At 39.6% G+C, this 23,145-nt stretch overlaps 2 protein-coding genes and 1 pseudogene across 6 annotated transcripts in view; 1 reads left to right on the forward strand and 2 right to left on the reverse strand.

The window, feature by feature from the left end:
• Nucleotides 1-2,700, forward strand: part of Dnah9 (dynein axonemal heavy chain 9) — a 334,407-nt gene extending 331,707 nt beyond the window's left edge. For all 4 annotated transcript variants that reach the window (XM_015504497.2, XM_048798093.1, XM_048798094.1 and 1 more), the window contains one exon: nucleotides 2,235-2,700. In XM_015504497.2, the coding sequence (XP_015359983.1) occupies nucleotides 2,235-2,462 (228 nt within the window). In that variant the 3' untranslated portion in view covers nucleotides 2,463-2,700. The remainder of the gene's footprint in view (nucleotides 1-2,234) is intronic.
• Znf18 (zinc finger protein 18) overlaps nucleotides 1-22,883 on the reverse strand; it is a 35,000-nt gene extending 12,117 nt beyond the window's left edge. The window contains exons 1-6 of one of the 2 annotated variants that reach the window (XR_007345609.1): nucleotides 21,681-22,883; nucleotides 19,855-20,044; nucleotides 19,367-19,458; nucleotides 10,324-10,408; nucleotides 9,556-9,663; nucleotides 4,791-6,005 (exon numbers count right to left, since the gene is read on the reverse strand). Coding sequence is in view for 1 of the 2 variants with exons in the window: in XM_015504498.2 (XP_015359984.1) it covers nucleotides 5,221-6,005; nucleotides 9,556-9,663; nucleotides 10,324-10,408; nucleotides 19,367-19,458; nucleotides 19,855-20,044; nucleotides 21,681-22,067 (1,647 nt within the window). In the remaining variant the exon portion in view is untranslated. Of the gene's footprint in view, nucleotides 1-4,729; nucleotides 6,006-9,555; nucleotides 9,664-10,323; nucleotides 10,409-19,366; nucleotides 19,459-19,854; nucleotides 20,045-21,680 lie in introns of those variants that run through there. The other variant, XM_015504498.2, reaches the window with a different exon arrangement.
• On the reverse strand, nucleotides 12,398-14,145 carry LOC107158052 (annotated as a pseudogene).
• Nucleotides 22,884-23,145: the final 262 nt, after the last annotated feature.

The raw sequence follows: 23,145 nt of genomic DNA on the forward strand, positions 1-23,145 counted from the left end.
CCCCCCCCCCCCTTGATCATGGTGCACTATCTTTTAAGTATGTTTTTGTGGGCAATTTGCCAGTATCTTATTAAGAATTTTGGCATCTATGTTCATCAGGGATATTGGTTCTCAATTTTTTTTCCTTGATGTGTCTTTGTCTGGTGTTGGTATCAGGGTAATACTAGATAGATATCTATGAACATGAAAGAACACTAGTGGAAGAATGAGGAACAAAAGCAAATACTGAAGTAGCAGACTTAAGTCCTATTTGATCAGGAATTACATTAAATATAAATGGACTAATCCTCATAATGAAAAGGCAGAATGAATTTTAAAAACCAAATTATAAACCCACCCATGATCCAACTGTAAGCTGTTTATAAGAGACATTTAAGATTCAAAGACACAATGGGTTGAAAGTAAACAGATGGAAGAAAATGCGCTATGAAAACAGTAACCAAAAAAAGAGCTTAAGGACTAAACTATTATCAGATACAGTAGATTTTATAAGACAAACACTGTTGCATTCCTGGAGAAAATGTAGGAGAGAGAAATCAGAGACAAAGTAGGACATTTAATGACAAAAAGGGCAAGCCATCAAGAAGATAAAATGACTATAAACATATACGCACCTAACAAAAGAGCCCTCAAAATATATGAAACAAAAGCAAATAGGATTGAATATCCAATTCAACCAGTGCTAATGATAAATGCTAATGGTCACAGAGTTTCTTTCTGGGATGATAAAAATGATCTTGAATAATGACTGGTAATGATTACACAGATTTGTAAACATGTTAAAAACCAATGAATTTTATACTTAAAGAAGACTAGTTTTAGCCAAATGTGGTGGGGGCATACCTGTAAATTCAGCTACTCAGAAGGCCAGGGTAGTAGGATCACAAGTTTGAGGCCAACCTAGATAGTTTAGTGATCCCCTGTCTCAAAATAAAAAATGTGGTATAGCTTGGTGATAGAGCACTCTTGGGTTCAATATCCAATACCAAGAAAAACAACCAAACAAATTGAAAGGGGTTGGTTTTAGAGTATGCAAAAAAAAAAAAAAAGAAAGAAAAAAAAGTTCTATCCCTGTTCTTACTCCTTATCATAAACACTCAATTTTGGAGGACAAGGGGGCCCCCATTGCTCATTTTCATTCTGGTACTCACCATGCCTTGTATCAGCCTCTAAATGAACTGAAAAGGCACATCTTTCCCTTTAAATAAACTTTATAACATAAACTACAACATAAGGGGCTCACATGACATAACACAACATGGACAGCATTAAGGAATTTGTGAATCACTCTGGATCATCATTTTCCAAAGTATGTTCCATAAAACAGCAGCATCTATGAGATGAACAGACTATGAAAAAAAAAGTGGGTGGGAGGGTTCCTGTGGTCCTGTTTAGAAAACACCAGGTTAAATATAAAGTATTGATCTTTACTATAAGAACTTCTTGCCTTCAGTGTGCCAAGTATACATTATCGAGCTTCAAGTACATATCAATGGTGTGATGAGCACCATTTCCCAAATTTATTCAACCAAGGGACTCTCCTGTTCCTCAGAACATTTCTCAGGACTAGTAGAAAAAACTCAAGTCAACTAGATAACTATTGAGACATCTCAGAAAATCATAGGGAGTTGGGTGACGGATATAGTTCAATGGTAGAATGCTACAAGGAAGGAAGGAAACTCTAGGGAGGCTCCATCTGGAAAGTTAAAAATGGTTATATCTTTATTATATGATTAAAGTTAGATTATCTCTCTCTGCTCAAAAAGTTGACATAATCTAGAAGTGGATGAAATCGCATATGAAACTGAAGAGACGCAGAAACAGCACATAATCAAAGCCTTAAGAGCTAAAGCATTTGCACAGTTAGCATCTGTGTCTTCATCCTCTTTAAATTCCCAACACCTAGTATGACATCCATCAGACAGCTGCACTCAATAGTCTTATAAAAACAAATGAATGAAAAAACTAGGGCAAAGTCAAGCACCAATAATAAATAAAAAACTTCTGGAACTCTATATCAAGAGGTGATTTTAGCCTGAAAAGATAGAAATGCATTTTCCCAGTATCAGATGCCTTCCACTGTGGGTGACTGAGAGAACCCAGAAGAGGGCAGGCAGAAAGGCAGCCAAGGACATCCCACTCTCTCGTTCCTTGGATCTTCTAACGGAAGCAAGGATGGCTGGCTGGGCTCTGGGTCTGATCTAAGATGGTTCTTCTCATGTTCTTATCCTCAGGCTGGGATCATTACAGAGGCAAAGCTGAAGGACCTGACACCCTCCATGCCTGTGATGTTCATCAAGGCTATTCCTGCAGACAAGCAGGATTGCCGCAGTGTCTATTCTTGTCCAGTGTACAAGACTTGTCAGCGGGGACCCACTTACGTGTGGACTTTCAACTTGAAGACTAAGGAAAATCCTTCCAAGTGGGTTCTAGCTGGAGTAGCCTTACTTCTCCAGATTTAGCTTTCTGAGAAAACAAGAAAAGAGGGTAGGCCAGAGGCTCCCTGTCAGACAGGTGGGTGAGGGGTTACCACAGACACTTAGATAAGAAATCATAAGCACACAACTTCTATGGGATTCCCCTATGGGACATGAGAGAAGGGTGCCTAAAAGTGAAGCTGGCTTTTGGGCCCGGGAACTCTGGTAGGAGAATTTGTAGTACTGAACCTCTTCTAATAAAGTGATTTATTCCTCAACTGTGTCTAGTCCAGACTTTTGAGAGTTTCTGAGTCATCAGGGATTAGGAAAAGTCCAAGAGAAACAAGCCACAAACACAAGCCCTGTTACATGATGCCATCCTCAGTGCTCTAGCTTCCAAGGACCCCAAGCAGAATTGGCATCATCCATGCATGAATCAGCATCTCCATCTTCTTCAGCTGTCTGGGTGATTTGCCTGCATATTATAGAAATACTACACTTGATTAGAGGGTCACCCATATTTTTCTGTAAAAAGCCAGATAGCAAATATTTGAGGGTTTGTTTGCAGGTCATATTGTCTGTTTCAACTACTCTGCCATTGTAGCCCAAATGCAGCCTAGTAATATGTAAATGAACAGGTGAGACTGCATTCCCATGAACCTTACAGAAACAAGCAACGGGTCATTTTAATGATCCCTGCTGTAAAGGCTAAGGGAAGTACATATATGATGTTGATCTTTCATTAATGCACATATCTACTGTTTTTGTCTAACCCCTACAATTTTCTGAGAATACAACTGTGAACAAGCAAGCAGGTTGTTTCTCTGTATCTCTATTATTTTAAGATCACTGAAGAGGGAAAAACTCTTCCTCTAAAAGTGTAGATGAGTTTTCACTACTCCAAGAGGCTATTTGGTAAGAAAAGTCTGGGAGGCTTTCCTCTGGGAGCATTATTGCTTCATATTCTTGCAGACTTTATTATTAATTGCTACTTAATACAGTGGTTCTTAAACTAGAGCAGGTATTAACAAGTCCTCCAGGGTACTGAGAATTTCTGATTTCATAGCCTTAACAAAATGACACTGCTGCTGGTCTGGAGGCCACACTTTGAGAACTGGATTTAAAACACCAAATTGGGCTGAGGATGTGGCTCAGTGGTAGTGTTTGCCTGGCACAAAGAGGCCCTGGGTTCAATCTCTAGCAAAACACAACACACACACATAACCCAAGTCCCATAATTCTATAAATCACTGTTATACAACATATAGAATCTAGTGCCAAATTTTTTCATGATTTTCCTGCTTTCTTCCCTACAGATCTGCCTCCCCTTAAGTAGAGTTTTACTCCTCATCTTCATGCTATAAGGGAGTTAACAAATTGCTCTTGGACTCCAGGAACTCTAACTGAAATTGTGTCCCTCCTCCCCAACAACTAGTACTTCCCATTATTTACCAACATCCTCTAGTTTCCTTCGTATTAGTTAACCTGTCTTCAGAGAAACCGCTCTGCCCTTCTCATTAGCATCATTGCTCCTGACCCTCACCAAAACAGGGCAAGAGGGCCCCTCAAGAACACTAAGGTGGTTGAGGAGAGACATCTCACTGTAATGAAAGCAGGACACTTTGAGGCAGGCAGTTTTTGAAGACAAGGACAGTGGATGGGTTAGATAGATATGTTAATAAACCTCCAGACAGTATTAAAAACTAGATCAATACTATCGATTTCTTCCTAACACCTACTGGCAAAATAAGATAATAAAGATCATTTTAAAGCATAGAGCACAGTAGCAAATATGATAAACCAAGTAGCATGCTGGGAGAAAAAGAGGAAGTTTGAGGCACATGATCGAGTGGCAGGGAGATTCAAAAAAGGCATACCAAAGACAGATATAGCTGAGAAAAAGTTGTGCCCAGCACTGGTCCTGCACTCATGGCCTGAACTATAGTGGAGCACTTTCCTATTGGTGTGCTGAAACATTACAAACTTGTAGGTTTATATGGGCTAGTCCTGAAGATCAACTCCCATTTACATTCTTCAATGGAAAAATATGTTTGGAGGATAGGGCATGGTAGTCCACACCTATAATCCCAGCAGCTCGAAAGGCTGAGGCAGGAAGATCCCAAGTTCAAAGCCAGCTTCAGCAATTTAGCAAGGTAACAAGGTAACTTAGTAAGACCCGTCTCAAAAAAAAAAAAAAGCAAATAAAAAGGGCAAGGGTTATGGCTCAGTGGTTAAACACCCCAGGGTTTAACTCCCCGTACAAAAAAATATGTTTTGGGTTACAGTCAATGAACACTTCAGACACAGATACATTAGGGAGTGACTCAACCAAGTTTATTTCAAACCAAAGACACTTGAAGTTAACTTTTTTACCCATGTGAGCTCACTGGCCCTCTATGCCTCCCCTTCTGCAACAGGATACCTGCTCTAGAACCCCAATCCTCAAGGGCTGATTTGAGGTTCTTCCCACAAGCAGTGATTGCAGCCACTTGGTTAATCTCTCTCCAGGGAGCACTTCTAAAACCAACCTCTGAGTGAAACTTTGCATCAGGTCCAAAAGAAGAGATGGCCTGAAACAAAAAAACTATTCTTTCTCCTGATAAAGAAGCAAGAATTTAAGCCACTGTAAAATCAGATCCAGAGGTTGATACACCTTCTAATCCAAAACCATGTCCAGGTTCTCTCCCTCCAATCCATGAAAAGAGAGAACAAGATATCCTCTTAGAAATGCTGTTCCTCCAGGTGGGACTGAGCATTTTTAAAATAGAGCTGGGGACACACGGGGTCTGAGCAAGCATGGCTACTAAAAAGGCTTCTTTCCTAAGTGGGATCTCTGATGTTTGTCAAGGCTTGAGCTCCAGCTGAAACTTTTGCCACAGTGGGAACATTTATAAGGTTTCTCTCCTGTGTGAACCCTCTGATGTCTATTAAAGTTCGACCTCTGAATAAAGCTTTTCTCACAGATGGGACATTTATAGGGTTTCTCTCCTGTGTGGATTTTCTCGTGATGGCGCAATCCTGAGAAGTCACTAAAGCCTTTCCCACAGTAATCACATTTACAGGGCTTCTCTCCTGTGTGCGTTCTCTGATGTTTAACAAAGTCTGAGCTCCGCAGAAAGGCTTTTTTGCAGATGGGGCACTGAAAGTATGTCTCTCCGGTATGAGTTCTTTGGTGAAAAACCAACTGTGAATTCCTATAAAAGGTTTTCCCACATTCCCTGCAGGTGGGGAGTTTCTGGGCCATGGGGGCTCGAGGCTGCCCCTTCTGACTGGCCTCTCTTTTCTCCTCCAACCACATGGCAGACAGTTCTGCTGGAGGTGGATTTGGCATAGACTGACCTACTTGCTTCTCAGAACTCCTTCCATGAGGAGAGAGTTGTTCCCCTGCCCCCTCACCCTGAAGGTTTTCTGGTGCCTCAGGAAGATTTTCTCCTTCTCCAAAGTGTCCAGAGTCATCTTCACTGAAGAAGTCCTTCAAGGCAGGCTGAGGAAGTGCCTCACCCAAGGTGTGACATGAAGCAACCAGCGGTTCCTGGTCCCTGTGATTTTCCAAGTTCAAGTTCTCTTTGTCGTTCTCTTGTCTATCTCCTGAAAGAAAATTTGAAATGGTTCAATGTTATGCCCTGTTTTCTAACTCATCTCTCAAAGAAGGGGTCACCAGAAAATATTCTTCTTACCAAGATAGCATTAGTGAGACAAAAAGAAAACTGTCACGCAGCCTGATGCTCCACACTCGCTTCAACTGCACTGGATTCAGGACTATGTGTTTCAGCTCTAGAGCTAAGAACTTCTGAATAGCAAATGAGGGCTCACAGCAGGCTTTTCTGACCCCTCCACAAATCAGCAGCAAGCATTTCTTAAGGGCCAGGAAAAGTATACTATGCACCAGAAGTACTTTTAAAAATGATCTTTTTAAAATCTGATTACATATAAAAGATAAATATGATCACTAAAAAGAATTTGGAAGGAGAAAAAAGTATATACAGGAAAGCCAAATCAACCTCAATTGTATTAACCAGATAGAAGTGAACATATGCTTCCTCCCAGACTATTTATTTAACCTATTGTAAATGCTATTCAGATACAGATGATATTATATTGTATATATAGTTCTATATCTGGTTATGTAGCATTTAAATTGTAAAGAGTAGTACTGGTCAATTTAACATGGATTCCCCCATTTGCAAGTAATTCAAAAATTCATGAAATTCATTAAGATGTTATTTTCCTATGGGTGCAATGCAACAGGACTTCAGTGTAAAAGTAAATTCTTCAGTCTTTGCTTGAATCCAGTATTTACATGTGCTTTATTTTAGAGATGAGTTCTCACTCAACTCAGGCTAGCCTCAAACTCAGTGATTCTCCTTCCTCAGCCTCTCAAGTAGCTGGGACTATAAATGTGGGCCACTGTACCCAGTTATCTATGCCTTATGAACTCACATAAGCAGTTATATTTATTTTCTCATAATGTAGGTTTTCAATTATTTACTGCTTACAGATGCATATGATAAAGATTTTTATTTTGGCTGTAGGATTTTTTCAACTTTTATAAATTATCCCTTAGATCTAAAGAGGCTATTTAAACTTTCTCTTTCATGGATTCATGTCTTTCCAATTATCTGCCAGAGATTTAGGCTTCTGCTACAGAACTAGGACTGAACTTGTTTATCCTCAAAGCTTTAGAACATGTTCCACTCAAATGGCAAAGGTACTGTCACTTTTCTTGTAAGAAGTCTTTATAAATAGCATCTTAAAGAACTGAGTAATGGCCCATTAGGAAGGTGTCATAATAAACACATGAAGTATTTAAGAATCCTCTTACTGTGGAAATCTATGTTGTTTATTATGTCTTTGCTACTATAAATATGCTGTGATAATCACTTTTCTTCATAAGTTTTTGCCCACAATTCTGCTTAACACTTTAAAGGAATTCTTCAAAGTGGAATTACTGTGTCAACGGGCATAAATATTAAAGCTCTTGACACCTACTGGCAACCTGATTTCCTGAACAACTCTGCCATATTCTAGTATGTGAAACAGGGCAGAGGGGGAGCTGAATAAAGACTCAAATATTCAATGCTTTTAAAATATATGCCATATATAGAGGAAAGGGGCCAAGTAGAGGGAGAAGGAAAGGGAAAGGGAAATACTGGGGAATGATGTTGGCAAATTATATTGTTACATTTTGTGTGTACACAAATATGTAACAATGAATCCCAATATTTTGTATAATTATAATGCACCTATAAAATATGAAAAATAAATATATGCCATCAGTGAAAAATGCATTTTCATTGTTTTAAATTTTAAATTCTTAGTTATGAAAGGATATATATTTTTCATATTTATGAGCTATTTTTTAATATCCCAAACCTGCTGTCCATTTCTTACTATGAAGTTATTTTTCTTATTAACCTGCTTTAACTTTTTTTATATTAAGAAAAATAACATAGAATGTCATTTATCTGTCATATTCCTGAAAAATGTTTTTCTTCAGCATAGTTACCCTGATTCCATTTGGGGTTATTTTTATGTATAGAAATTGTGGGGGATTTTACTTTTTAAAGATACTCAAGCCAATCAATCTTTTCCTAAATAATTTTTTCATCACTTTTATACTTATAAAAAATCTTCCTATCCAGTCACAATAAAAATATTCACTCATTTTTTTCTTCTTACTTTACTTTCATATTATATCTTTTAAAACTGTATTTCCAACTTATTTTTGTATAATACATTATGGTTTGGATATGAGGTGTCCCCCACACTCATGTGTGAGACAATGCAAGAATGTTTAGAGGGAAAATGATTGGGTTATGAGAGCTTTAACACAATCCATGAATTAATTCTCTAATAAGGATTAACTGAGTGATAACTGTAGCCTGGTAGGCTGCGGTGCACCTTTGGGCTATATATTTTGTACTTGATGAGCAGAGCGCTCTCTCTTTCTCTGCTTCTTGGTGTGATGTCTTGAGCTGTTTCTCTCCACCACACTCTTCCACCATGATGTTCAACTTCATCTTGAGCCCCAAGCAATGGAGCCAGCAGTCTATGGACTGAGACCTCTGAAACTCTGAGCCCCCAAATAAACTTGTTCCTCCTCTAATTGTGCTATCAGGTCTTTTGGTCACAGCAGCAAAAAAGCTGACTAAAAGAGAGATAAATAAAAACTAAACTCATTATTTTTCCCAAGCATCTTTTTATTTCCAGTCTTACCATTAAAGAACAGCTTAGAAGTAAAATTATGGTTGGTGTAGAGCAAAGGTACATGTACAGTACATGCCTAGCATGTGTAAAGACCTGGGTTAGATCCCCCAAATTAAAAAAAAAAGAAAGAAAGAAAAAGAAAATTTTAGGTCTTAGTTGATGCTTTAGCAAAGAAAAATAGTTAATTAGACTACTGGGGCCAAGAACTGCTTCTCCCATCCTTTCCTTTTCTTCTTCTAGGGTTCTGGGATTTACTACATATGTAAAAGTGTGTGAACAGGGATGGGAGTGTATGTACTGGTTAGATAACTAAGTTTTGCACAATTTCCATGTTTTAGAAAAAGTATAGAAAGCAAAGGGTAACTGCCATTTTACAACAGAATACATTCAAATTTCTTCTTCCCCAGTCTTAAAATACATGACTAATATGAATTATTTAATGACTATTAGATATGAAGGAGATTAAAGAAAACATGTTTCTCTGTTTGTTTATTTTATTTTGCTGAGGGTAGGTGGTTACTATTCACTATAACCAGAATGAGAAAATTCTAGTTACTTTGAACCTTCTTGCTAGGATTGACAATAATGGTTGTTATAAAATCTTTTTTTATGGAGTTCTCGCTATATCTCTACAGGTCCTCAATGTGTAACTCTTAACTCTGAGAAACAAAGCTATCACAAGAGACAAGATTGATGACAGCAAATCAGCAAATCCAATGTGTGTGTGATCTTCCTTTCATGATTAAATATATGAATTAACAGCCCTATAGCCAGAGAAAAGGACACTTAACTTTGAATTCAAACCAGACTGGCCCAATCAGGCTAGGTCTAATCAATGGAATAGAAACTAAAGTCCTAATACATCCTCTTCCACCTTCAATTTAAGAACAGAAAATAAGAAAGGGCTCCAGAGCAATGATAAATCACTTACCTACACAAGTGAGTCGTGGGATCTTCTCACTGACATGAAGCTGCAGTCCTGTCAGCTCTTCCCCATATACTGTTGAATTAGTCAGGTCAGGTTTAGTGTTGGAAATGCCTGTAACAGAAAGATAAGCATGTGGGCCTTCATGAATGGGGATGTCTGGGAGCTCGAGCTGTTTCTCAAAGGAACACCCCAGCATGAAGGGAAATGTGAAGGCTCCAAGACCATTTAGGGAAGCTTACCTAGAATAGTGCATGGAAAAGGTTAAGACACCAGTTTTCACTATTAGACCAGGACATATGTAAAGGCCACAAAAACAAGAATCTGGACCACTGTCAGGCTGGTGCAAGGATCGTGATAGAGATTTCACCAGTGGTTATTCTGAAGCAGTGAGATTTAGTAGGAAAGAGCCTGGACTCAGAGCCGATCACAATTAGTCCCATCTTAATTTGGCACTTAAGAGCTCTGTAACAATGAGCAAGTGCTGAGCTGGCACTCACTTCCATCATCTTTAAAGGGAAATACCCACTTCATAAATTAAAGATTTTACTTGTACATAACTCTCACAAATGTTCCTGGAATACAGAACACTTTCAATACAAGGAAGTTCTGACTATAACTCTGCAACTAGCTCCAGTTCCTAACTATGTCTCTAAATGACTTCCTTTACCCACAGAACTTAAATTTGAGCAGATATCTCTGAGTGCAAAGAAAATGCCTAACAGTTTTCCATTCTTTCCATCTCCTTTTGTCAAAGCTGACCCATGCTCTCACCTCCTGAGACCATTTTCCCATAGGTCTCCAGCATGAGATCCCAGTATTGCTCCTTTTGACTGGAATCCAGGTGTCTCCAGTGCTCCTGGAAAAAATACAATGCTGTCACTCCAATGAAGGTGTTTAAACCTGCATTTCTTTCCTATAGGAAAGCTGACAAGAATGGAATATGCTGTAGGATCCTACTCATCAGCAGATCTAAGAACTTAAGGGAGAATGGGTCAAGAAACAAACAGGGAAAGGGGAAAATGACAATACTTCACATCAGTATTTTTTGTTTTGGTTAGAAAACACTTAGGGCTTAAGTTCTGGTTTTGTGGGAGACTGCAGGTATTTAAGAGTGGAAAACATACAGGAGAAGCCTTTTCTATACTGTTCCTTTTTTTTTTAAACTCTTTCAAGTGCTTATAGTATGAGTCTGGCAATAGAACCTGATATATTCATTATTTAATGAAAATTCAAGAAGGAAAACAAAGAAATTTAAAAGGAACTTATTGGGAAAGCAAGTAAAAATCAGTGAAAATGTGAGAAGAGTCAATAGTGAAGCCAACTGTTTTGTAAGCCTTACTCTGAAACAAAAATTAGTAGATTCAAAAGACAGATGTTGCAGCCATTCACCCCTGGAATTTCTCAACAGTTCTGTATGCACAGCCTAACATCAAATTAGTTTTATTCCTAGTCAGGGGAAAACCGATATGTTTTCTGGAGCAAGGTATCCCTCTATTATCCACAAAGCAGCCTTTTTTTCTCATGGAACCAGACTAGAAACAAAATTGGGAATGCCACCCAGCTAGGATTTACTTTTATAAATTCTAATTTCAATTCTAATTTCTAATTCTCCCCACTATGAAGTAGACCATTGGAAACTCGGAATGATTAGCAACCATCCTTTGGAGTAGAATATATTGGGCTTCAAGTCCCAGCCTTGCTAATTTCTAGTTATTTAACTTCGAGCAAATTACTTAACCTTTTAGAGTTCTGCTCCTCACCTAATGACAGTACTGAATTCAAAAACTTGTAGGGAGGTTTGGAAGAAACAAGACAGTGTCTACTGTTTTCAAAGCACATCATACATTTCATTTATAGCAATCATCAGTTTATTAAATACTTATATGTGTATGTATATATATGTATATGTATAACACACACACACACGCGTATTTGGTTAGTAGTTTAATTCTACTAGCACTAAACTCAAGAAAAGGACTTGGTCCTACTCTCCATATATTGTCAGGCTAAAATAAAGCTCTCAGACCAAGTCCTCAGTAGATGATATATTATCACCATTCTCTGAAGTCTCTCAGACTCATCCCCAGGCTTTGCAGGAAAACTAAGGAAGGGATTCTGTTTATTTTCAGGGACCCTTAAGTTTATAGCCAGGCAATATGTTGTAATAAGCCAGAGGCAGAAATGAGGAGAGGAATGATGAAGTCATCTTCCTATCACATACAATATATATATCCCTCAGGAATGGCATTCTCATCCTGAAGCAAATCTGTCCTAGTCATCAAAGAAGGTAGTGTTATGGTTTGGATGTGAGGTGTTCCCCAAAAGCTCACATGAGACAATGCAAGAAGGTTCAGAGGAGAAATGATTGTGTTGTAAGAGTCTTATCCCAATCAGTGAATTAATCTCCTGATAGAGATTAACTGAGTGTACTGAAGTGGTAGGGTGTGGCTAGAGGAGGTGGAAATTGGGGTGTGGCCTTGGGGTACATATTTGTATCTGGCTAGTGGAGCTTCTCTCTCTGCTTCCTGATCACATCTGTGAGCTGCTTCCCTCTGCCACACTCTTCCACCATAATGTTTTTTTTTTTTTTAACCAAACTATCTTTACTGTTTACAATAGTAAAGGGTAACATAATGTACAAATTGGTGAACAAACAACATCCCACCAGAGCCCATACAGCAAAACAGGAAATGAGGACATTTCTGCAAGATCTCAAGCAAGCGAGGTGATGGGTCACTGTCAGGTGACTATAAAAGGCAGAGAATGGCCGTCAAGCAGCAATAGATCCTTACAGGACGACGATAGGCAGAACTATGAACATTTTAATTGGTATAGATTCCCAGATATCTCACAGAACTGGAGTCACTGTTCTAATGCATAATTTCAATACTTATTTGGACAATGGCAAAGTAAAAATCCATAAGAACACTAAAGTCACCTTTCTGTGGGTTTCTTTTGCAACCACACTTTGAAGCAGCTCTTTATAACATAATTGCAAATTCAGTGATATTTCATTTTACTTTATATAAAGACCATAATTATCTGTTAGAAGTAAATCTGAGGCCACGATACAATTACCAAATGAGAAATATGGTAATTATTTCCTAGTTTTGAAAAGATAAAAGCTGGTTTTGGTTGTGCCAATCACTGCCCACATAACCACACCCAGGCACTGAGTGCAGAGGTGTCATCCTGGGCCTCAGACCCAGAGGGGACACACTCAGGAGCAGAAAGCACTTGGGCCTTATTACTGAAGGACTTATTTTGTTTTTTACCTTTGAAGAAGTATTCCAGTATTTTGCCTTCAACTATACCATATGCTTGATAAAGTCTGTCATTTGCAGCTTTTAGAATTTTAATAATGCGCCTGGTGGAATTCCACCCCCAACACTCTTCCACAGATGCAACAGTGTGAACATGAGCTCTCCACATGATTCAGACAAGTAGCTCCAGCAGTAACCACTACTCCAGGGGTGAGAGCCTGGCCACAGACTGAAAGCCAACATTTGGCCACAAGTTTGAAGGAAAACATGTTTTGAGAGGGGCAATGAACAAAACTGAGAACAAAAGCAAACCCAAAACCTTAAAACTCATTTCACAAAGAGAACAATGTGATTGGCCCAATGTAAGCTGTAGACTCATCCCTGCAGAGTTTTGAGCTGCACTTGAAGTGCTTCGAAGATCGTTTTGGTGACTGTCCTTGTCTTTCTCGGACTCCTCTGTGATCAGCGTGGTCACTCACCATTCAATAACAAATGCAAGGACGATGGCAGGGTGTGGGGTGGTCCCTCTGGAGGCCATGCCTCCCGTCTGCTGCTGGAACACGTCCATGGTGTCCTCAACCTCCATCTCCAGCTGGGCTGAGTGTCTGTTTCATTAATTGGTTGCCCATCAAACCTGAATCTAATCTGTGTCATTGACAAGCCCTGCCTCTCGCAGTAGGCCTTCATCAGCTTGCTCAATGGGGTGTGCTTCTTGATCTTGAACTGCACCACTGAGCCATCCTGCCCCGCCACCTTCAGGTTGATGTGGTCATTCTCTGTCTTCACACCCTCCTTGGGCTTCTCCTCAGACATGGCTGCGTGGCTGCTGGGAGCCATTAGCCAAGTAGGTATGACAATTTCCTTGCCAGCGTACCCCATGTTGCAGTGACATTGAATGTAGGTGACCTTGCTCAAGGACCAAGGCGGATTAGGGCGTTCCCAGTTTAGGTTCCAGGTTTAAGGTTTAAGATTATTCCTGCTGGGAATAGGGCGTATCCTGCTGCCTGAGTTCCCCTTGAGTTCTCACGGGATTCAGAGTATATTTTGGGAGACAGAAGCCCAGTGGAGGTGGATTTGGGCAGAGAACGTGGATTTCCCCAGAACGTGTTTGTAGACGGCTGGTGTGAGTTCGGGAATAAAGAGTTGCTGTTTGAATCTGCAAGCTGTGTGGTGGCTCGTGGTTGTGTGCCCAGCCAGACTGCGGCATTTGTGCCCAGCCAGACATTGGCACGTGGCGACGGCAGCAGCAAGACGCAGAGGTGGAAGAGGCAGCGCAAAACGGGTGAGTCACACTCTGGGCCCCGGCCGCTCTCCACCATAATGTTCTGCCTCACCTCAAACTCCAAAGAATGGATCTGGCCTTCTATGGACTAAGACCTCTGTAACTGTGAGCCCTCAAATAAATTCTTCCTCCTCTATAATTGTGCTGATCAGGTCTTTTAGTCACAGCAGTGAAATAGCTGACTAAAACAGGTGGAAATGACTCAAGGAGAAAGGAGACACCAAAAAGTCTTGAATTAGAAGATGCTCGGCCAAAATAATTTTAAAAAGGAAAATCTGAATCTTTTAGTGTGGAAAAAGGCAGGAAGCTAGAACTATTAACTAGAACCACATTTTTAAATATTTTTTAATTGTCAATGGACCTTTATTTTTTTATATGTGGTGCTTAGAATCAAATCCAGTGCTTCATACATGTTAGACAAGCATTCTATCACTGAGCCACAACCCCAGCCCTAGAACCACATTTTTAATATGAATTTCAATTTAAAATGTTTAAAAGTCTGCACTAAGCCAGGGATACTGGTGCATGCCTATTATCCCAGTGACTGGAGAGGCTGAGGCAGGGTCAACAAAACTCTGTCTCAAACTAAAAAGTAAAAAGGATTGAGGATATGTAGTTCAGTAGTAATGTTCCTCTGGGTTCAATCCCCCATACCAGTTTAAAAAAAAAAAAAAGTATGAGCTGCTGGCAGTTTATTTTGTTAATGCTCTGTAAATAAGGCTATTTTAATAACTTCCTGAAGATAACCAGCCTGAGCAAATCTTGCTGAAAACAGGAGTCCTTAGACTTCATGGTCAGAACACATGGATCCTCACTTCAGTGCTAGTAAAGAAAAGGACACAGCCACCAAGCTCAGTAATGTCTGACTGGATGGCCAGCTTGCTCAAGAAAGGACTTGGTCCTACTCTCCACTGCCTGTGACACAGTAGGCACTCAACATATATTGTCAGGTTAAAATAAAGCTCTCAGACCAAGTCCTCAGTAGATGATATATATTATTACCATTCTCTGAAGTCTCCCGGACTCATCCCCAGGCTTTGCAGGAAAACTAAGGAAGGGATTCTGTTTATTTTCAGGGACCCTTAAGTTTATAGCCAGGCAATATGTTGTAATAAGCCAGAGGCATAAATAAGGAGAGGAATGATGAAGTCATCTTCCTATCACATACAATAAATATTTCCCTCAGGAATGGCATTCTCAGTCCTGAAGCAAATCTGTCCTAGTCATCAAAGAAGATAGTGTTATGGTTTGGATGGTAGTGTTATGATTTGGGCCTAATCCATGGGGACAAGAAGAATCATCAGTACAAGACAAAAAGGATATAAGCCTCAAAGCCCACAAGGGTTCATCAGTTTATTCAAAAGCCAGAAAAGTTACTTTCAGGAGTCTCTGAACAGTGTACCTCCAGCTTAAAGTGACACACTTACTCAAGGAGCTGTCAAGATGCTCAAGAGTATGAATGAAGCCCCCACTTGAGACACAGAATGCAAATACTAGCCATCTTGCTCTTTTCTCATATTTAGAGAGAAGAAAAAAAGTCCAACTTCCAAACAGCTCTATTTTTGTGTGGAAATAGCACCATCTTGTGGATTGACAAGACATTATGACACCTGACTTCACAAGGAGTGCTCCTATCCTACATGTTTGAAAAAAATATCTGGGAGGTAAATGCATCCATCCCTCCAGTCTAGATGAGGGTCCAACTTAGTCATGGTTTCTGATGATAAAGTACTACTGTGTAGTGATAGTGACCCCACTTCTTTATTCTATATTATTCACAAAGCTCCTAATGCATGCATTAGATCAGAAGTAATTATTTATATTTAAAATTTCCTTCAAACTTCCAATGAATTCATTAAATACCAAGGTTTTTCCTGAGGCAGATAATTGTTTTTAGTTTGGGAGAGGGATGTTGGGATTGGGTGGGGATGATGTTTGTTTGAGTGGTTCATAATCAGTTACTAGCTCTACGTAGAAACATATATATGTATATGTAATTGTCAATAATGGATTGGTGCTGCCAAGTATTCTGATCTTTTAAAGTTCTCCAGAACAGGAAATGGCTAATGTCCGTGTACTCCACTAGTTAAAACATGTTAATAAGTTATATATGACTGTCATAGGGATACTGTATGTAAGAGGCAATAATCCTCTATGCCTGATTGAAATATTTCACAGAATACCTCATTCATTCATCCATTCATTCATTCAGCTAGAGATTAAACCTTTGTTCTCATGTGCTCTAGCACTGAAGTATATGTCCAACATCCCAAATCTTTTTCACCAAGTAACCTCCTGCTTAACATCTTGACTTGGTTTCTGGAACCCTGATTCACTAAAAAAGGCATATTCCTCTCCTGCCACCTCTTTGTTCTCCTTTGCCAAAGATAAACTGCAACACTGGTATTCTACTTTCTAAGTCTCTCAACCCAGAAAGCTGAAACTCAGACCCTGGTCTAGATATGGCATTAAGGACCACCTATTATTTATAGCCTTCTCTATTTTTGCCTTTACTCTGAAGTACTTCCCAAAACAAGTCCCAAGAAGAGCACTTTCAAAATTTTAAACAATATTTCAATTGAGATGTATTGATTCCTGAAGAACTTTTTAAATCAAATACAACTTTTCAAAGTTAGTAATTAAATAATCAGCACCACATAAAAATAAACAATTACACCTGTCCCAGAGACTTTCTTCTAAACTCAGAATAGAGTATCAGGAACTAGGTTTTCTTTCTGCATTGAACTAAAAAGGGAGACAAAATATATGAAGTGATGGCTTCCAGATGTTGCACATTAAGCAGAAAAGAGGTCCCTGAAAGCAAGCAAACAAACTGGGTCCTATAGTTGTCCAAACATAATTCCTGGAGAACCCAGGCAGCAGCACAGAAAGGAGGAACCCGAGTGGAGCCAGGAGGCCCCCAGAATTAAGCAGAAGGAGCTCAGAGTCTGAAGAGGTCTCTGTGGTTAGAGTTAGCAGGGCTGAAGATCAGAGACGAAGAAGCTGTACAAAGAGAGGTTGAGAGATCTACAGAGGGGTCCTCCTCAAGTCGGAGAAAAGGATCATACAAAAGAATCAGAGGGAACATCCAAACTCACACAGCTACTTCTACCAGCTAGAGTGGAAAACCCAGTAGAGTAAGAGGTAGTAGGCAGAATACTCAGAAGGCTACTGCCACAGAAGGGGGTAAAATTAACCCGATATTAAAGGCTTTTCTGGTACTATAAAGTAATCCCACTTAGCCAGACATGGTGATGCACATCTGTCACACTAGCAACTTAGGAAGGCTGAGTCAGGAGGATTGCAAGTTCAAGGCAGGCCTCAGAAACTTAGCAAGACCCTATCTTAAAATAAAATTTAACAGGGCTGGGGTATAGCTCAGTGGTAGACCACTCCTGGTTCAATCTCTACTATGGCAAAACCAAAAAACAAAAACTAGTAATCTCCGTTAATCCAAGTTTCAATTTCCATGGTTTATTACTCATAGTCGACTATGGTCTGAAAATATTAAATGGAAAATTTCAGAAATAAACAATTCATAAGTTTAAATTGCACATCATTCTAAGTAGCAAGATAAAATCTCTCACAGAACATGAATCATCCCTTTGTCCAGCATATCCATATTGTACATACTACCCACCTGTTAAAGTCATTTAGTAACCATGTTGGTTATCAGATCCACTGTTATGGTATCCCAGTGCTTGTTTTCAATAACCCTTATTTTACATAATAAAGGCCCAAAATATAAGAGTAGTGGATATGTCAAAGAGAAGTCATAAAGTGCTTCCTTTAAGTGAAAAATACGAAACTTTTCAACATGATAATTTTTAAAACTCATACGCTGAGGTTGCACAAGTTATGGCCACAGTGAGCAGTAAATATGTAGTCATTCACCTCATTTCATCTCATCACACAGGTCTTGTGTCATCTCACATCACACCACGAGGTAAGAACAAAACAATAAGATATCTGAGAGACCACATCCAGATATATTTTATTACAACATATTATTATAATTGTTCTATTTTATTATTAGTTATTAACCTCTAATCTTTCCTGATTTGTAAATTAATCATAGACATGTTAAGGATATGAAAAAAAATTATATATGGTTCCAGGAATCCACTAGAGGTACTGAAACACATCTCCTCCAAATCAGAGGAAACCACTGTATAACAAATTTTGTCCAACCAATTTACTGCATCCCAGAGCGAAGCTCAAGAACACTTATGGAAATACAAAAATATCCACTATCCAGGCTGGGAATGCAGCTTCACAAGCACAAAATCCTACATTCAATCCTCAGCACAAAAAAACATAAATAAAGTTAAAATTAAAATTAAATAAAACCAGTGAGAGCTGGGGCTGTAGCTCAGAGGTAGAGTGCTTGCCTTGCACATGTGAGGCACTGGGTTCAATCCTTAGCACTACATAAAAATAAACAAATAAAATAAAGATTTTTTTTTACAAGTGAGAATATATTAAGGTAAACAAAAAACATATACTATATGCAGAACAACGACAATAAAAATAAGACTTATGGCATGATTCCATTGTATATAAAATCTGAGAAAGCACAAACTAATGTGCGGTAACAGAAAGTAGATCCTTAGTTATCTCAGGATGATGTGGGAAGGCAAAAAGGGACAGGAAGAGGAAACTTTAGAGTGTGGTGTGTATGTTTACTATACTGATTGTGGTCATGGTATTAGGACCAAATATGATGTCAAAACTTTCCAAATTGTACATTTTAGATATGTGTAGTCAGTTTGCTTATTTTATTTTTACATAAAGTCGGCGAGTCACCTGTTGTACATTAGAAATAACCATTCAAATTAAAATGACCCCCATGAAAACTATACTAGGAAATAAAACAGATTTTTCTTTTCTTTTCTGTTTTGTTTTTGTTTTGTCCTATGTTACCCATTCTCAATTCTTCTAACTCAGGTTCCTGAATAGCCAGGATTATAGGCATGTGCCACCACACCCAACCAAGACAGTCTTGTCTTAACATAACCTAAAAGTAATAAAGAGATGACCATACTTGGGTAGAGACAGGATTTGCCAGATTCCTTTACTCCAGATGACAATTAGGACACATTCTGTCTTAAGTAAAAACACAGAGTTCATTCTACATTTACTATAACTGTTACCCAACCAGGCCTTCCTGTTTACTCCCCTTCAGTAACTGTACCCCTGGCAATTCTCCTGCCCAATGACAAACCCTTGAAGCCTGGTTCCAGGGAAGAGAAGCAGGGACCCAGCTCACCTGAGGGGCAGCAGGGAGAAGTGCAGCTCCAAAGTCCTGGTCTCTAATGAGCCTTTCCTCAGGTTGGGCAGGAAGCTGGGAAGCAGCCAGAGCTGCAGTGAGAAAAGGAAGTTTTCAGAATCTAGATGTTTCCTTAACCACTCCCCAGAGAGTACAGAAAATAATCCCCACAAATTAGAACAATCCATTCTGCTATTCGAATTTCAGGATTTGTGTTTACCTCCTAACAAATTCCCCCACCAAACTTCCAGTTTTCTTTCTTTCTTCCACTTTCTGTCCTCAGAACCAAAATCCAAATGGTCTGGCCTCAACACAAAGTGGTTTAAAATACAAAATTGAATCTCCATGTCAAACTGGTACATGTAAATCTACCTTTTCCAAACTTTCAGAGACACCATATCATTTCAACTAACACTAGGCCTACTGACCACAATCCCTAAATTTCTCCAAGACAGCACCACACACCACCATGGATAACTGCTCCTCACCTAATTCTGGTTCCACTTCAGATTCCTCTTTCACCATGTGACTGAGCAGCTCCCGAGGTCCTGTGGATGTATTCTGAAGTCCCAACTCTGGAGGTGCCACTTCAAGCTGGGGCTCCACTTCACCCACCTGGCATATGGAGGATTCCTTCTTCTCAGATAAGATTTCCTGTCCTAGAACTTGAATGCTGATCTAGAGAACAGACAACACTAATTACTAAAGGATGCAGAGTTAGGATTTCTAAAGGATATGGAGCAAGCCTCCTGTAACAGACTGGAAGACAGTCTTCCTAGAAGATATGGAATAAGTAGAGAAAGAGAAAACCAGCTTCTACTTTTAGTCTAGCAGGAACCAATGAATGGACTATCAGAAGAGACACTAAAAGCTAAGGCCTGAATCAGCCTAGGAGACCTCTAAAACATGCCACTATATTGTTTCTACTAGACATTCTCCACCAATTAAAATTCAGGTGTTTTTTAATAACTCAAATGTTCTAAACATAGAATGGGAAGGGAGACTTTATCTTCAATCCCCAATGGCTTAAGCGTTGAAAGTCACAGAGTCAGAATTAGGTGAGGTATGAAGAAATGCAGATGTGGTGTAAAAAACATAATTAAGACAGGTCTAGTGGCCCACATCTGTAATCTCAGCTAATTGGGAGGCTGAGGCAGGAGGATCACAAGTTCAAGTCTGAGGCAGGCTGGGCAAATTAGTGAGACCCTGTCTTAAAACGTACAAACAAACAAAAAAAGGGCTGGGGATGCAGCTCACTGGTAGAGCATCCTTGGGTTTGATCACCAGTACCATAAAAAGAAAAAAAAAATGGTCTTTGTCCTTGATTCCTGGCATACAGCTCCTAGAACCCTTGTAACTTCCTAAAAGAAATGTCTTTTGTTATTCATAATGGCCTTGTCAGCCATACCAGAAGTTATGCCAATGAGTTAACTATTAGTGAATCCTAGATAGCTTCAGGATGAAGGTAGATTGACAGAGAAACTAACCATGTGAAGTTTAAAGAATTGAAACTTCAATGCCCCGATATCCTAACTTCTGGAGAAGAAATTGAAGATCTTCAATCACCAATGGAAAATGATTTAATCACTTGTGTAGAAACAGTGAGACCCTCATAAAAACTTTTTCTTTTCTTTTTGTTTAATTTTTTTTTTTTTAGATATTGATGGAGATTTGTTTTATTTATTTATTTCTATGTGATGCTGAGGATCGAACCCAGTGCCACACACATGCTATGCAAGCACTTTACCACTGAGCCACAGCCCAGCCCTCATAAAAATTTCTTAATGCTGGAGCTCAGGGAGCTTCCACGTTGTTGAATTGACTGAGGAATTATTAAGGTGGCACACCAGGAGAGGGGAGGGAAGGGAAACACCCCATGCACCTCTCCCATGTGGCTGCTAGAGAGTTGTATCCTTTATAGTAAACTGGAAACAGTAAGTATAGTGCTTTCCTGAATTCTGTATGCCATTCTAATTATCAGATCTGAAGAGGAAACTGTGAGAACTGCCCCATCATAGCCAGATTTTCAGAAGGACAGCTCATGCCTGGAACTTGAGACTGGCATCTGAAGTCGGGGAACAGTCTTGTGGGAGTGGGCCTTGCATGGGTGGTATGTGTGCTAACTCCAGATAATGTCAGAATTGAACTGAAATGCTGAATGCTCAGTTTGTGTCAGAGAATCAGAGAATTGGTTTTTGGTGTGGAAAATCCCACACATTTGGTGTCATAAATGGTATCAGAAATAAGACAATATACGGGATGAGCACCAGAAAAGCTCTGTGCTTCACTCACAGATAATAATACTTCTGCTTACCCACTGCCACAGTCTCCGCGGATCTCCTTTTAAGCTCTCCACAAGCGTCACTGCTTCTTCTCCACTGCCTGGACACTGTTTCCGCACCCACATCTGGATCTCTCCAGGGAGAATGGTCAGAAACTGCTCCAACATGAGAATCTCTAGGATCTGCTCCTTGGTATGAACCTCTGGCCGCAGCCACTGGAAACAGAGCTTTCGAAGTTGTCTCAGGGTCTCGTGGGGCCCAGACAGCACCTGGTAACGAAACTGTCTGAAGAGCTGGCGTGCAGTCTCAGGGCTGGAGAGCTCCCCTTGAGGGGCAGCATCTGGTCCAGAGAATGAAAAGTCTTCACTCCTCGACAATGAGGGCAGCAGGCCTAGGGCCTGCCCCAGGTCAATGGGCATTGTCTGGCTTCACAAGTTCTTTTAGGAGAAGTGTTTCTGAGGTGGGATTGTCTCTGGGAAGAACCAAATCCTCTCAGGAATGCTAAAGAGAGGATGATATTGAGTGCTATACAGAGGAGAAAAACACATTTTCACAAAGAATAATGCATATGTCCTACCTGAATAGCCCTATGGTCAATCATGGATCTTTTGAAATGGCTCAACATATTCTATTTTGAAAGATGCAAACTTGAAACCTCAGAGCAAACTTGATACCATTATCTAAAGAGCCAGCATTGCCCTGATGTTGCATAATGTTCTCCCTTGGTCTTCAAATGTCTAGACCATGTAAAGAAGGAAACGCATTACATAAGCATTTTCACTATTGGTTTCCAGGTAAACAGCTCTTCTGCAAAACATTTCTGTATCTGCAGGTTATAAAATGAAGCTGGACAAAGACATTCATGCCCTAGGAATATAGGCTGAAAGGATGAGCTGCTTCCATAACAGATGAACAGGCACCCTCTGCTTCATGCTCCCACTATGATACATATACCATGCCACCACATGCCAAAGCAACAAGGCCAAGTGACCATAGGTTGAAAACTCTGAAACTGTGAGCCAAAATAAACCTTTCCTCCATCTAAATTGTTTATCTCAGGTATTCAGACACAGTGATGAAGAGATGACTAACATAGAAATTCAGAAGATAGCTACTGAGTAGTAGTAAGTGACAAGGTTAATATTAATATATTTAAGCAGAGTCCAGTGGCACACACCTGTAATGCCAGCAACTTGGGAGGATGAGGCAGAAGAATTGCAAGTTCAAGGCCAGACTCAGAAACTTTGTGAAGCCCTAAGCAACATAGTGAGACCCTGTCTCTAAATAAAAAACAAAAAGGCTTGGGGATGTAGCTCAGTGACAAAGCACTCCTGGGTTCAATCCTCAGTAGAAAACAAAAACAAAAAAATATACACATAGTGTATATATATTTATTATATATATATGTATATATTAAAAGGATCAGTAACTTCATATTTCATATTTCTGGTTAACTTTCATGCAGGTATTCCTAACAATGGATTAGTAGTCAGTCTG

Source organism: Marmota marmota, unplaced genomic scaffold (assembly GCF_001458135.2).
Source record: "Marmota marmota marmota unplaced genomic scaffold, marMar, whole genome shotgun sequence".
NCBI classification, from domain to species: Eukaryota; Metazoa; Chordata; class Mammalia; order Rodentia; family Sciuridae; genus Marmota; species Marmota marmota.